Raw genomic sequence first — 13,140 nt, forward strand, 5'->3', positions numbered from 1 at the left:
TCGTTCATCTTTTAACCTATAATTTGACATCAATATTCAACTCTTATTACTAGTAACAAAATTACTAGTTTCTCAAAACTAAATCACTTATTAAATTATTAAATAAATTAAAACATACTAACAGTCACAAAAATGCATTATCCAACTTAAAAAAATAACTATTGAATTACCATATTATCAGAATGTAAAGGGATATAACAATGAACTAAGTCATACAATTATAACTGGAGCCAAAATTGCCTAATTAAAAAAAATACAACACAGTAAACTCCTGCTACTTTATATCTGAAACTAAACTCTTCTACTAAAGAAAATCCACGTTAACAAATTGATTTTGTTAAAGATGTCGACGTTTAATTATGACATGAGATGTCTGATTAGTATCGTTTACTAGGGTAAAGGAAAAGTAAAAAGAAAACAAAATGACTCTAAAGAGGCCTATAAATGCACTGTATAAAACAATATAAAAAATATATGTACTAAACATGAGCACAAGATACATACTGTTAATAAGGCTTTTGGACAATCTAAAACTAAAGGAGAAATAGCAGCATACACGGCTAGAGCCTGCCTCCGGTTAAGATCTTTTTAGGCTGTCACCGTGCATGCTAACAAATCCTTCGGTAGCCAGGGTAGCTATTGCATTTCTTAGCTGCATTAACAAATATTAGCCAAGTAGTTAGCTTATCCTTTGAAATGGGACATTCGTAAAATAAGGTTAAAAGTTTCCTTTTATAAAGGGGAAATTACAGACTTACATCATTGAGATGAACTTCGCTAACACCAGTCTCCTGTTTCTTCAATTCTTCCAATAACTACGTGATCATTTTAATTGTATTAATTAAAGTCATTGGAAACTAAATAATCTATATAGTGCATGTTTCATATATAACAATTAACCATACCTCTAATAACCGCATAGAAGGTCCCCCAATCTGCATCTTCTCCATGATTAAGTTGCGTGTTGCTTGCAGCAAACTTTCTCGTCTTATCCTCTCACTTGCCGACACTCCAGTAGTAATAAGATCCATATCAATGGTTCCTGCAAAGGGGAAAATACGGCATGAAAATTAAACACATTTTCAATTTATTTTTTCCAGGTGAAATTTAAGAACTAGGCTTGACCGGAAACCTACCAGTAGAGTGATCCGTTGCAGACTGCTGCATTGCAACTTCCAAAAGCCTGAAAGCCTCCGTTACATCATTCTTTTCGACCTGTTCGTATCAGGTTATTGAATAATTGTGGTACTATTCCATATATATGTACATCATGCGAAGATTGAGTGTTACTAACCCATTCCGAAAAGCGAATACGAGCCAATGCTTCACTTAGACGAATCACACTCTCAATCTGCCTCGGCGTTGCTGTTATCACCTGTTTAAATAGATTGGTAAGGTTGAGCAAACATGTCAGAGATACATTATAAAATAAAAACAGAAACCTTCACAATTCCAACATGGCAAATTCCTTCATTCACATTACAGATATCAATACCAAAATACACAATATCGGTGCCCGATCATGCACGTCATTCTTCGCTGAGAAATTTACTCTAGTAGTTACATCAAAATTGGTGTTCTTGTTGGCTAATTGATTGGTTAGAGCCATTGAGTAAAATTTTAACGAACAAAACTTAGCTCCGTGCAAGAAGCAAATACTAAAGAGAGTGAAATGATTTCTGAAGTGAAAAGCATTACCTTTTTGCTACTCCCAGGAAAATTTCCTCTTTTCCTTATTTCCACGTAACCTCTAGTCAATTCTTCAGCAGCTTCATCAGAAAGTTGAGGGTGTATGTACTTCCGGGCATAGCTAACATAATCTGTTAATGTAGAAAGATCCAACACATCCTGCTCCATATTCTGCATAACACGGACACGGAACAATGTAGGTCATAACGCTTAAATTTGAATCTTAACCTTGAATAAAATAATTGCAAGTTTACCTCGGGATTGTCGAAGTGTAGGGACACAATATGTTTAGCAAGGCGCCTGTCAGTTTGCTCATCAGCCTTGTCAAGGATCAAGTAGATTAAATCAAACCTGCATTATAGTTAAGTGACACTTTATTTTAACCCCTACTTCTCACACCATAGTTTGTTGAAGAGAAATAATTCATTTAATATAGCATGTTTAGTATTTCTTTTAATAAACAAATGAATAAAAAATATTAGAGGCTCCCACTGTACAACATAGATAATATATTTAGTAAGCCTAGATGGGAGCTAGCATAAATGTGTTGCCAGACCCATAATCTAATAATCTAGTTATCACAGCTTATAGGCAAAGCCTACCTGGACAGAAGTGTGGGCGGAAGGTGTATGTTGTCAATGACAGACAAGCGAGGATTATATCTTGAACCACTTGGATTTGCACAAGCCAACACCGAAGTCCTAGCATTGAGGGAAGCAATTATACCTGCCTTTGCTATTGAAACGGTTTGTTGTTCCATCACCTGGATAAAACAGAGACAAGTGCATTAGTCACTAAACAGTACGGCTGAGAAACCTGGCCTCAGTAAAATTTGCAGCATAATTTTCAACTAAGACAAATTTTGAAGACAAATTTTGAAGGAAAAAATATGTATATGACTGCAGAAATTGGCTAAAATAGGGAGATGAAAAATGTAATCAACCTCATGTAACATGCTCCTTGCATTTTCAGACATTTTGTCAAATTCATCAATACAACAGATACCTCGGTCACTCAAAACAAGGGCACCACTCTCAAGAACCTGAACCATAAGCAGAAAAATTAGGTTCCAGTGTTGAACGTATAAAAGGCAGTAAAATATCCCATTCATGGTCCATACAGTTTCTCCTGTTTCAGGGTCCTTGGCTACATATGCTGTCAATCCAACTGCAGAGCTTCCCCTTCCGCTGGTGTAAATGCCACGTGGAGATAGTTTGTGTATGTATTGGAGTAGCTGGGACTTGCTAGTCCCAGGATCACCAACTAGGAGAATATTTATATCACCACGGAAGCTGGCACCAGAAGCCAATTTCAATGCATTGCCACCAAAAAGCTGCAGCCAACTATATATTAGCACCCTCAGAAAATTGGTAAGAAATCAAAGAATGCATAACTAAAACATGCCTAACCTGACAAAGAAGACCTTTCTTCACATCATCTAGCTCCCAGATGTTTGGTGCCAATGACTTTGTCAGTATTTCATATATATCTGGCCGTGTCGAGATCTCCTTCAATCGAGCCACCTGCAACTCAGACAAGCATACAATTAGCAAGTTATAAAGCAAGCACTGGATTTCATAGTAAATATATACAAGCCATACTTTATCTTCTTCAAAGACAACTTCCTCTTCATTTCTGCCAGGGCCACTATCAATATCCATAGCGTCCTCTACCTGCATCCTAGATTTATCGGTCTTCTTTATGTGAAGACAATCAATATATGTCTACAACATCAAGAGGACAAAATAAAAACGTCAGTTACACAGCATAATCAGTGAAAAGTGCTAAGAATATTTAGCGCATACCTTGAACAATGACTTAACAGTCCTCTGAGTTGGCCCAACCCTAACACTCATAGCCCTATAGATACCAGTCACCTGATAAAAAAACAAAACATTTGATGGCATGATTAGACAATCTTATGCACATATAGATATCACAAGTACATTAGTACATCACTAAGGTCTCACCTCAACTCTATCACCTGGCTTTCCAGTATCCACCAGCTTATCATGTAGCAGCAAGCTAACTGTGTGAGGTGTTCCTCCTTCAGGTATCTGGTCAGGTGTCTCCTGGAGCCTCACAATTTGCTTATCAGTAAACCTGGTTGTAGAAGAAAAAATACATGTGAACTGCAGTTTTATGGTTACTTACCAGAACTGAAATCTAAGCTCATAATTATAATAAAAAATAAACATTTGTAAAACAGGGTCTGACTGCGACAGTACCCCTCTATTCCCGAAACCAAATTCTACCCAGTACCCATTCCACTTCAATTAAATTATCTTTTAATGCACCGCAAACCTCTTGAAAAGAAAGTATGGTTCTTAACCTTTAATTCAACACAGTTAACCTATGTAACAAATTACCCGATTATAGGCCGAGACTTGAAAGACAGTAGACTACACAGAAAGCTAAATTTCATTTAAATTTAAAATGGGCTGATTATGTTTACTAACATAGAAATATTTTATCATCTTTACAAAATAAAACCAGAATTCTAACCAAGGCACAATACGGATTATTAATTAGTCTGCTAGTTTTAAAAGGTGTTTAGAAGTAGGTAAATTTATAGGTGAATAACAACCGATTCCGAAGCTTAAGTTTTGCAGCAAGTTGTTCAGGTATCTTTTACTTTGCCAGAAAAGCATTAGTTATCCCAGATTGTACAAAAAGCAAATAAAGGAACCGAATCAACGAGGTAGAAAAGAAATAAAAGATGTCTTCGTTCAGAATTTTGCTCCACAAAAACCATAAAACATTTCAACGAGCTTTTCTTTATAAAGGAAAGATTCTCCATTTCAAATTGTTAGGTTACAAGCTTCTCCTAATACATAAGGAAAGATTTGCATTACCTGCATCGGTTGTGAACAAGTGTCATGGAGTTCCTGGATTGACATTCTTCCCTCAGACATCTAGTGGGCTCCGTTATTCGTCCTACAAAATCGCAATAGTCAGCAAAACATTACTAAGGTAAAGTGACAGTAAGTGGTTAATCACTAGAGGAATAAGCATAAACATCCCATTAAAATTACCTCTCTCCACAGGAATTGGGTCACAGCAAAATCCACACACAAGACACCTAAATATGGCTTCCCTAATTTCAGGTATAATTGAACTACACCTTATAATCATTCCTTTCAATGACACCATCCTCTCAATATCTACAAAAAAAATGTCACGGTATAGTTATATCAACCCAGCTGCCAACAATAAGATAGATAATTTCGAATTATGAAATGAAAGTTCACCAGAAGGGTTCAAATTTCTCATTGAGGTTGAGTGTTTGAGATTGAAAATCCGAGTTTGAATGTGCTTCTCAAACATCGGCTTCAATCGGCTAACCATATTCATCAAAACCAAGTCAAAGATAGCAAGCACCTCAAGTGGGTATCTAACCATCTTGGTGTACAAATCAGGGTCATGATCAAACACGTCACGCGCATTAACGTCAAGAGAATCTCCTTCAACTTCAATAACCTGTCTGATCAATTTCTCATACTTCCCTTCGGTGTGCAAGTTCAACCCGTCATCCTCACCCTGCGACGAAGACACTTCCCTAAAGTCCCTCAAAAACCTGTGAATCGCATCGTTCACGTCTTCCACGCTTATGTTAGTGCCCCACACAAAGGTGGGCCTGGCGTCGTCCATGTCGTAGCCATCGCCGCCGTCAGACGAGGCCGCCGCGTCATCTGTTGTGGATGTAGGTGTGACGGGAACGCGCCCACCTCCGCCGACGCCATGGCGGGAGCGCGGCGCGGTTGGGGTGGCTTCGGAGGAGGCGAATCGAGATCGACGCTCCGACGGAGTGGCGAATGCGGAGGGAGTGGAGGAGCGGCGGCGGCGGCGCCTACTTCCCGGAGAAGAGAAGGTGTTGCCGATGGGGCTGGAAAGGGAGTCGTCGGGGGAAGAAGGACCTATCAGAAAGGAGGTTTGAATAAAATAACAAATCAGAAAATTCGGAAAATGAAAACCGAAAGAAGAGACAGAGAGAGGAGCGGCACGAACCGTTGTTGAAATTCGGAGAAGAATCGGAAGCCATAGATTTGGTTGTCGGAGAAAATCAGATACAGAAGCAAGAGTGAGTGATACAGAAAGGGCGGTAACTGGTGAGTAGGGGTCAATAACGGGAAGATATGGCGGGGAATGATTTGTAGATTCCCGCCAAAACCTGTGGGCTTGAATCCGGGCCTGGGGGTTTCGTGTTGGCTATTGCTTTCTGCACCCCTTACAATTACATCCCAGCTTAAGGTAATGTTTATTTGAATGGTTGAAGTTTTAGGGAGTAATTTTTATATAAATATATATATATATATATAAATTGTTATTTTAATTGGTTCTGAAATTTTATTTTAATGACTTTTGTTTATTGTGTGTTCTTCTTTAGGGTTTATGTTTTACAAATTAAAAATATTATTGTATTTTAATAGAGGTTCTTTTTTATATTTTCTTCTTTGGTCTTGGGTCTCTTCACTTCCTAAAGGGTCGTCATAGTTGGAGGAGAATACACAATCAATGTCTATACGTGAATCTCGTTTTTCCTTCTTCTTTTTTTTTTTAATTTTCACTTATATTTATGAGTTCCAATGTTAACAAACAGTGTTGTTTTCAATTACTCTATTATTTTTCACGAGAAACACAAATTTGTCTTAAAAAGTTAAAATAAAAATTAGTTCTGTCAGCATGAATTAAAAACAAAAACAAAATTATAAATGCTATATTTAAAAAACATGGATTTATTTAAATATTAAGTTGGAAACATAAATTTCTCTCAAAAATGATTTTATAAACATGAATTAAAAATATGAAATAAAATTATGTTTAAAACCAATTTCTTATTTAAATTTAAAATTATGTTTAAAACACAAATCCTTTATTTTAATTTATCGCATCTGGAAACAGTATTTACATATTAACTTTTAAAATTTAAATATTTTAATGTTCTTTAAGTGTCGGTACATCTTAATCAATCCTTCGATTATAAAATAAGTTGCTACACTAAAATAAAAAATAAAAGTATTCCGTTAAAAGAAAAAAGAAACAAAATTGAAAACAAGAATTTCATATATTTTTCTCTCGACGAAAAAGTTAAGTGTCGCTTGATAACAGAGACGTACCAGTCACAGATTGCATTGAAAGAATGAGAAGAAACTTCCACGAATGGCTCAATCTCAACTTCCAAAAGCTTGAACGAATCAAACAGGTTTGAATGAAAACCATTTCTGACTCGTCTGATTCAACAAAAATTACGAAAGAATTGAATTGACTAATGTTCCCTTTCAAATTTTGCCCTTCCTCTATAGAAACAGACTTTTCAGCACAAAATCAACCAATTCAAAATCAAAACAAAACTCCAACTCCAAACATAAAATCAACAAAACATATGCAAAAGCATAAGAATTTTTTGCATTTTCCATTGGTAAATACATTGAGAACCAGTGCGAGGTATGCACAAAAGAGAGAGACATCAATCATTACATGTCCTAGAGATATATCCACCTGATATTAAAATACAAATGATAATCAAGGATTCTAAAAGTTAAATTAAGCAGCCTAACATATTCAGGAGAGTCCCCCAAATCAATAATCCATAACCCTAATTAGGAGTCAGTAACGTGCTTAAGGCCCAAACCGTGCTTGCCACGGACACACCCAGGCCTCACAAACAGATAAGGAGATTTTTTGGAGCTGTGCATTTTCGAAAATGCCCTTTTCCCCAATTTCCTCATCCTCTGTCTCCCGAACTTGTTGCTCACCGTCCACGGAACAAGCTCATCATCCAAACCATAGCCATCATCGTCGTCGTCATCCTCATCCTCCTCATCATCAACATCACGATGGGGAAAATAACGTTGGTGATGATCGTAGTGCCGAACATCTAAACCCGATTCTTCTACTTGCGACTCGCCATCAACATCGTGATCGTGTAAACTCTCACGAAGAAGAAGGCGAATTTCTTCAATTGGAGCACGGTTGGGACAGGAATCGGAAGAATCGAACTCGTCGAATTCCTCTTCTGCGTCGACGACATCGACGAGCTCCCACTGCAAGAGAGAATCGTCGTTGACCTTCAAAAACTGAACCTCTTCGAGGAGAAGAAAGTGCATCTCTGAGGATTGGTTTTCCATGGTTACCCTAATTGATTCTTTCTTCTTCTTCTTGCTCTTTCTTCTCCTTCTGTTTTTTTCTCTCTTCTTAGTTGCGTTGGTGTGTGGTGTGAGTAAATATAATAATAAATAAAGTATTTATAAAATACGTTGCTTGCAATGCACGGATACGTGTCGTTAAGGGACAACGTTACAACAGCTTTTATTACGTGCTTAAGCCAATACCAATTCGACACGTGGAATTCCGTACGTGTAGGTGCTTGCTAGTTACGTCTTCTTACCCACTCTTTTTTTTTTCTCAAAAATAAATAAAGTACTGATATTTTGTGGTACGACGAATTATTAATTCAACTAGTTGAAATACTCTTGGAATTTCTAAATACAAAATTTAAATTATAATAATACGATTTGATATAAAAAAAATGGTCATTATGAATATAACTAAATGAAGTGAAATATTAAATGAGATTAAGTTATAGTTAATATAAAAAAATGATTTTTTCATAAAAAATAAGAAGCTTTCCAAAATCAAATTTTATAAATAAAACAGTACTTCATTAATATTCCTTTTATTAGGCGAGTTTACTGAAAGGTGTCGGTTTTACTGAATTCAACAATTGTATATTACTGATATAAGTAACTTTATTCTATAAATATAACTTTTAAGATCATTATTTAAAGTATTGATATTTTATGATAAATTTAATTACACTGTATATATATGATAGGTTTCAATAGATTATTTACAGATTAAATACTCTGGTTATAGAGTGAAAGTTTGGTCCTAATATCTTTATATTGTTCGCATTGAATTAAATTTAAGTCTTATATCTTATATTTTATAATTTTAATATTTAATTAAGATTTAGATTAACAAAATAACATTTTCGTTGGAAAAAGTGGCGGCAAGGGATTTTGTCGGTGATACAAGAACACTTGGCAAGCACGTTTTATATAATATGTACATGCATACATTTTTATAAAATGTTTTTTATTATATTAACATAGTAACAAAATATTAATTGGTATAAAATAAAGTATTATAGTAGATAAGTGTTTTAAAATAATGAGACCGGTTATTTTACTTTAAAATAATCTTATAATATAAATAGAATTTTATAAACGCGTCTCATTATTTTAAGAACACTTCATCTCTCTAAAACATTATTTCCTACCGTTTCTCTATCTTCACTCTAGATCTTCTCTCATTTGAGTTGTCGGCTTGACGATCAGGAGGTGACTAGACGATCCTAGCGTCAAGGACAACAATCTAGACCGATCAATTTCTTGATTTGAGTCAGTAAGTCTTTTTTCCCTTTCTCCGTACGTTTCTAACCTTGATCATGCAACAATTGTTGTTTGCATGTGTTTGGGTGCTTTCTTCTTCAATTTCTAACTCAATTTAGGTTTTAAGAGTTGTTTTCTATTGTCAATTGGTGATTTGTAGGTGTTCCTAAAAATTCCTTACGTTGCAAACAAGCTGTCAGGGTTTTGGTAGAGCTGTCCAGAATTATTCAAGGTAAGGAAAACTACATTTCTGTTTTTGATTGGTAGTTTGGCATGTATGTGTGATGAAGTTTGTGATATAATAGTGATTGAACTGAATTTAGGTATTTGAGTAATATTGTCTTTTATGTAATTTGATTGCTTGATTTTGAACTTGTGAAAATGATGATTTTGAACTGAACTGGATCTGGTGCAAAGCCGTTTTGATCATAATGGACGAGGGTAATCTGTCATAAGGATAACTAGATAGAAGGTTAAGTGAATTATGCATGTTTTAAGTCATTTTGGAGGAAGTGGGATAGTGAAAATGAGAACTAGAGGTTAAGGGCTTAATTGGTCTGTTGGCAGTGAAAATGAGAACTAGAGATTAAGCGCATCAGGGTGCACGGCAAGACAGCAAAATTTCGCACAGCGCACCACCCTTGGTGCGTTAAGCGATTTTTCCTGACGAGGGAGCCTTTAAGCTAAAATTCGCATAGCGCACTGGGTGCGCTATGCGACTCTGCATAATCTGCAGAACGAAAGTCTGAAAATTTCAAGTACTCAACACCCTATAACTCGTTCTAGACCTCTTCCTTAACTTCTAATGATCCTAGATCGTAGTATAAGCCTAATTAAACTTGTCTATTTGATTATAAACATTGTTAACATGATTCTAAAGTGATTAATATCCAACTGTTAGCTTAAAACTCTGATTTCATTAAACCAAGAACCCAATTTCAATTCTACCATTTTGAACATGACTTTACTCAGTTTTATGACCCTAACTAGTTCTAATTGACTCATCCAAGCTAGTCAAACAGCCCAATTGCACTCAAGACCACCTATGCCCAATTTCAATACCTCACTTCCCCTCACAGTAACCTAAAACAGTACATGTGTACCTACTTACTATCCATATTAACGATATTACTGAATTCTTACTCCAAACCTCTCTAACAAAATCAAGTACAACCAACAAACTCATCCAAGTCAAATAATAATCAGCACACCATGGTTACACAAATTTCACATTTTCAACAAATGCAACTCAACATGCTCACCACCAAAATATAGTATATCAGTAAGACAATTCACAATTTATCAAACATGCACATCATACAGCTCCTAAAAAAATATAACTAGCTCCCTTTACCTGGGTTTTTCCAAGCACAACTAATTGAAATTGCCCTAACAGTACCCTTCACAGCACGAGAACTCAACCTGACCCTACAAACCACCAAAGTGGTGACAACAACGACTCTTAGAGCTTGATTTGACAGAAAATATGAAGACGAAACCCTACTAGCAACATGCAACCAGTAACGTTGCATGCCCTAGGCTCCAGAAACAACGAAGGAATGGGAAAAATCACTTACCGGTCCAAACGAAAATACGATCGGGTCAAAAGGAAGCCTTCGGTGTGGTGGACGCCTGAGCACCTTCAAATCCAAGATTGAATGGTTCAGTGAATGAAAATTTTTAGAGAGAATGCATAGAGAATTTAGGGCAAAAAGAGTTTTAGAGAGAGAGAGCTTAAGCAACTGAATTAGACTTCTGAGAAGTCTTTCATAAGGCTAAGTTGTCCTTGGTTTGACGGGCCTGACTGTCTCACATAAGACCCACTGGCTCCTTTATATTTTTACATGCCCTCACATGCAAGTATAATTTTCTCATTAATACACACTTTAAGAGAGAAATAAAATACATATCTAACAAATAAAAATATGATTAATTTTTAATAATAAAAAAGCAATAATATGTTTTTGTTAAAAGTGAGAAAAATAGTAATAATAATTAAATAATATTATCTAATTTCAAATTATAAATAACGATCTTAAATATTTCGAATTACCTTACATTGCTATGATGGTCTTTTGTTTGTGATTGAAGTCATTGTTTTTGTGATGGTTTTTAGGGAAGTGGTTGTTGAATTAGGTTTTTAAAGAGAGAGTTGAAGGAAGAAGATGAGAGTATGGTTTAAAATGGTGGTTGGGTGGTGCAAAAATGGAGTTACGTGTTGTGCTCGCCACTCACCCATGCTTCTTATAGTCATGTATAAATTTGGTGTGGAATAACGTATAAAATAAATTGTTAAAAAATTAAAAAATTAAATGCACCTTTAAAAATAAAAATCAACGTTTCTTGATTAAGGAACGTGGATGTCTTATCATAATTATAATTATAATTATAATTGTAAATTGTAATTATAATAATTATAATAATAATAATAATAATAATATTATTATTATTATTATTATTATTTGAGTCTGGGTGAGATACGTGATATTAATCTGTTTTGTACAAGAGTTTTCTGGTTTAATTTTATACTGTAAATAATAATTATAAGTGTCAGTAATTTGACTTTTATTGCAAATAATAATTTTATTAAAACCGATCTTTCTAATTTAGCTTCATAATAAGGAAAATAGAGGAAAGAAATTGTTTCACTTATTTCTTGATTCTTAATGTAGTAGGTAAATATACTCGTGATTCCAAATGAGAAACTGACATTTTTAAATAGTAAGACTTAGTTAAGTTTTAAATTTATAAAAAAGTTATATATTTTTGTAGTGAAATTTTCATTATTATTATTTATTTGTTGAGTATTGAAAATTGTTATATTTGGTTCTTTAATTAGATTATGGTTGTTATTTTTTTTATTTGTCTTCATTATGAAATAAAAAATGTAAAATTATATGATTAATATAAAATAATATTATAAATAATGTAAAATAATCAGTGATTTTATTATTTTCTATATTGTCATGGTCTTCAAATATTTTCACATCTTCACTTATAATGATTAATGTATATTTTATCGTTTTGTCGTCGTATTTATTAATGACTTCTATATTGTCATTTATAATTGGTTATGTTATTTGTCTCGATAATGATTTCTATATCATCATCTATAGTTATAATAAAATTGTCTACATCAACACCATTCATAAAATTGTTATTGACAACACAAATTAAAAGAATCAAATTTATTTATTATTTTATATTTATTACAATATAATTTTTATATCATAATCTCATATTTCTTTTACTTTATAAACAAGTAAGAAAGACGAGAAATAAGATAACAACAACTGAATTTAGTTATTCGAAAATTAAACGGTATTACATAATTGAAAAATATAAAATTCTTAAATACCTAATAGCTTAATAAAATTTATTAAAAGCTCTCCAATAATAATAATAATAATAATAACAATAAAGAAGAAGAAAAAATGAAAAAGAAAAAACTTAGCAAAATATATTATGAGAAAGTGAACAACCATTCTAAATTTTTGGGAAAGCAAAGATAGTGTTGTGTTATTGTTCATTACAGAAAACACATCTATATTTTATAAAAAAACATTTTGTAAATAGTTATTCGAACTCAGTTAATCTTTAAATGTTAATAATCACGTCAAATAATGCTCTTATCAAGTAGTTAGAATTAAGTTAATAACCATAACGGATGCAATAATGGAATGAGGTGGAATAAACTCAATTCAAGAAAAAGTCTCAAACTTCAATTTTGTATAAACATATCTGTTAAATATTTTAAACAAGAGAGTTGTGTTGGTCATAGTGATTTTACTAATTTCGAACATGATTGTCTATGTGAAAGACATTCGTAGCCTGTATAAAAATTTTCAAGCTATTAACAAAAAATAAATTTTAGTTTTTTTTTTCTTATTTATTTCATTATTTTATTTACCTAGCAATCTTTTTTAAATGTTTTACTTTTGTAGATTAAAAAGTTTTAAAAATAGAAAGAATTCTTAAAAAATTTACTTTCTTAAATAAACATGATATATGCAATGCATGGTAAAAAAAATTGTTGTATATATTAAATCAATATATT

The 13,140-nt window shown here is 33.6% G+C and overlaps 2 protein-coding genes across 2 annotated transcripts; both read right to left on the bottom strand.

Moving 5' to 3' along the window:
• Positions 1-407: 407 nt before the first annotated feature.
• Positions 408-5,864, bottom strand: LOC108338907 (DNA replication licensing factor MCM4). The gene is made up of 18 exons (XM_017575975.2): positions 5,698-5,864; positions 4,941-5,606; positions 4,725-4,853; positions 4,545-4,626; positions 3,660-3,792; positions 3,495-3,566; positions 3,291-3,413; positions 3,099-3,212; positions 2,810-3,022; positions 2,633-2,731; positions 2,292-2,452; positions 1,944-2,040; positions 1,699-1,860; positions 1,295-1,375; positions 1,137-1,215; positions 906-1,042; positions 759-815; positions 408-652 (listed from the first exon to the last, which is right to left on the bottom strand). The coding sequence occupies exons 1-18, from the start codon at positions 5,729-5,731 to the stop codon at positions 578-580; spliced, it is 2,514 nt and encodes an 837-aa protein (XP_017431464.1). The 5' UTR covers positions 5,732-5,864; the 3' UTR covers positions 408-577.
• A 1,209-nt stretch (positions 5,865-7,073) lies between these two features.
• On the bottom strand, positions 7,074-7,918 carry LOC108339710 (uncharacterized). The gene has a single exon (XM_017576905.2). It carries the CDS (start codon positions 7,815-7,817, stop codon positions 7,290-7,292), a length of 528 nt encoding a protein of 175 aa, XP_017432394.1. The 5' UTR covers positions 7,818-7,918; the 3' UTR covers positions 7,074-7,289.
• Positions 7,919-13,140: the final 5,222 nt, after the last annotated feature.

Source organism: Vigna angularis, chromosome 5, assembly GCF_016808095.1.
Source record: "Vigna angularis cultivar LongXiaoDou No.4 chromosome 5, ASM1680809v1, whole genome shotgun sequence".
Lineage (NCBI taxonomy): Eukaryota > Viridiplantae > Streptophyta > Magnoliopsida > Fabales > Fabaceae > Vigna > Vigna angularis.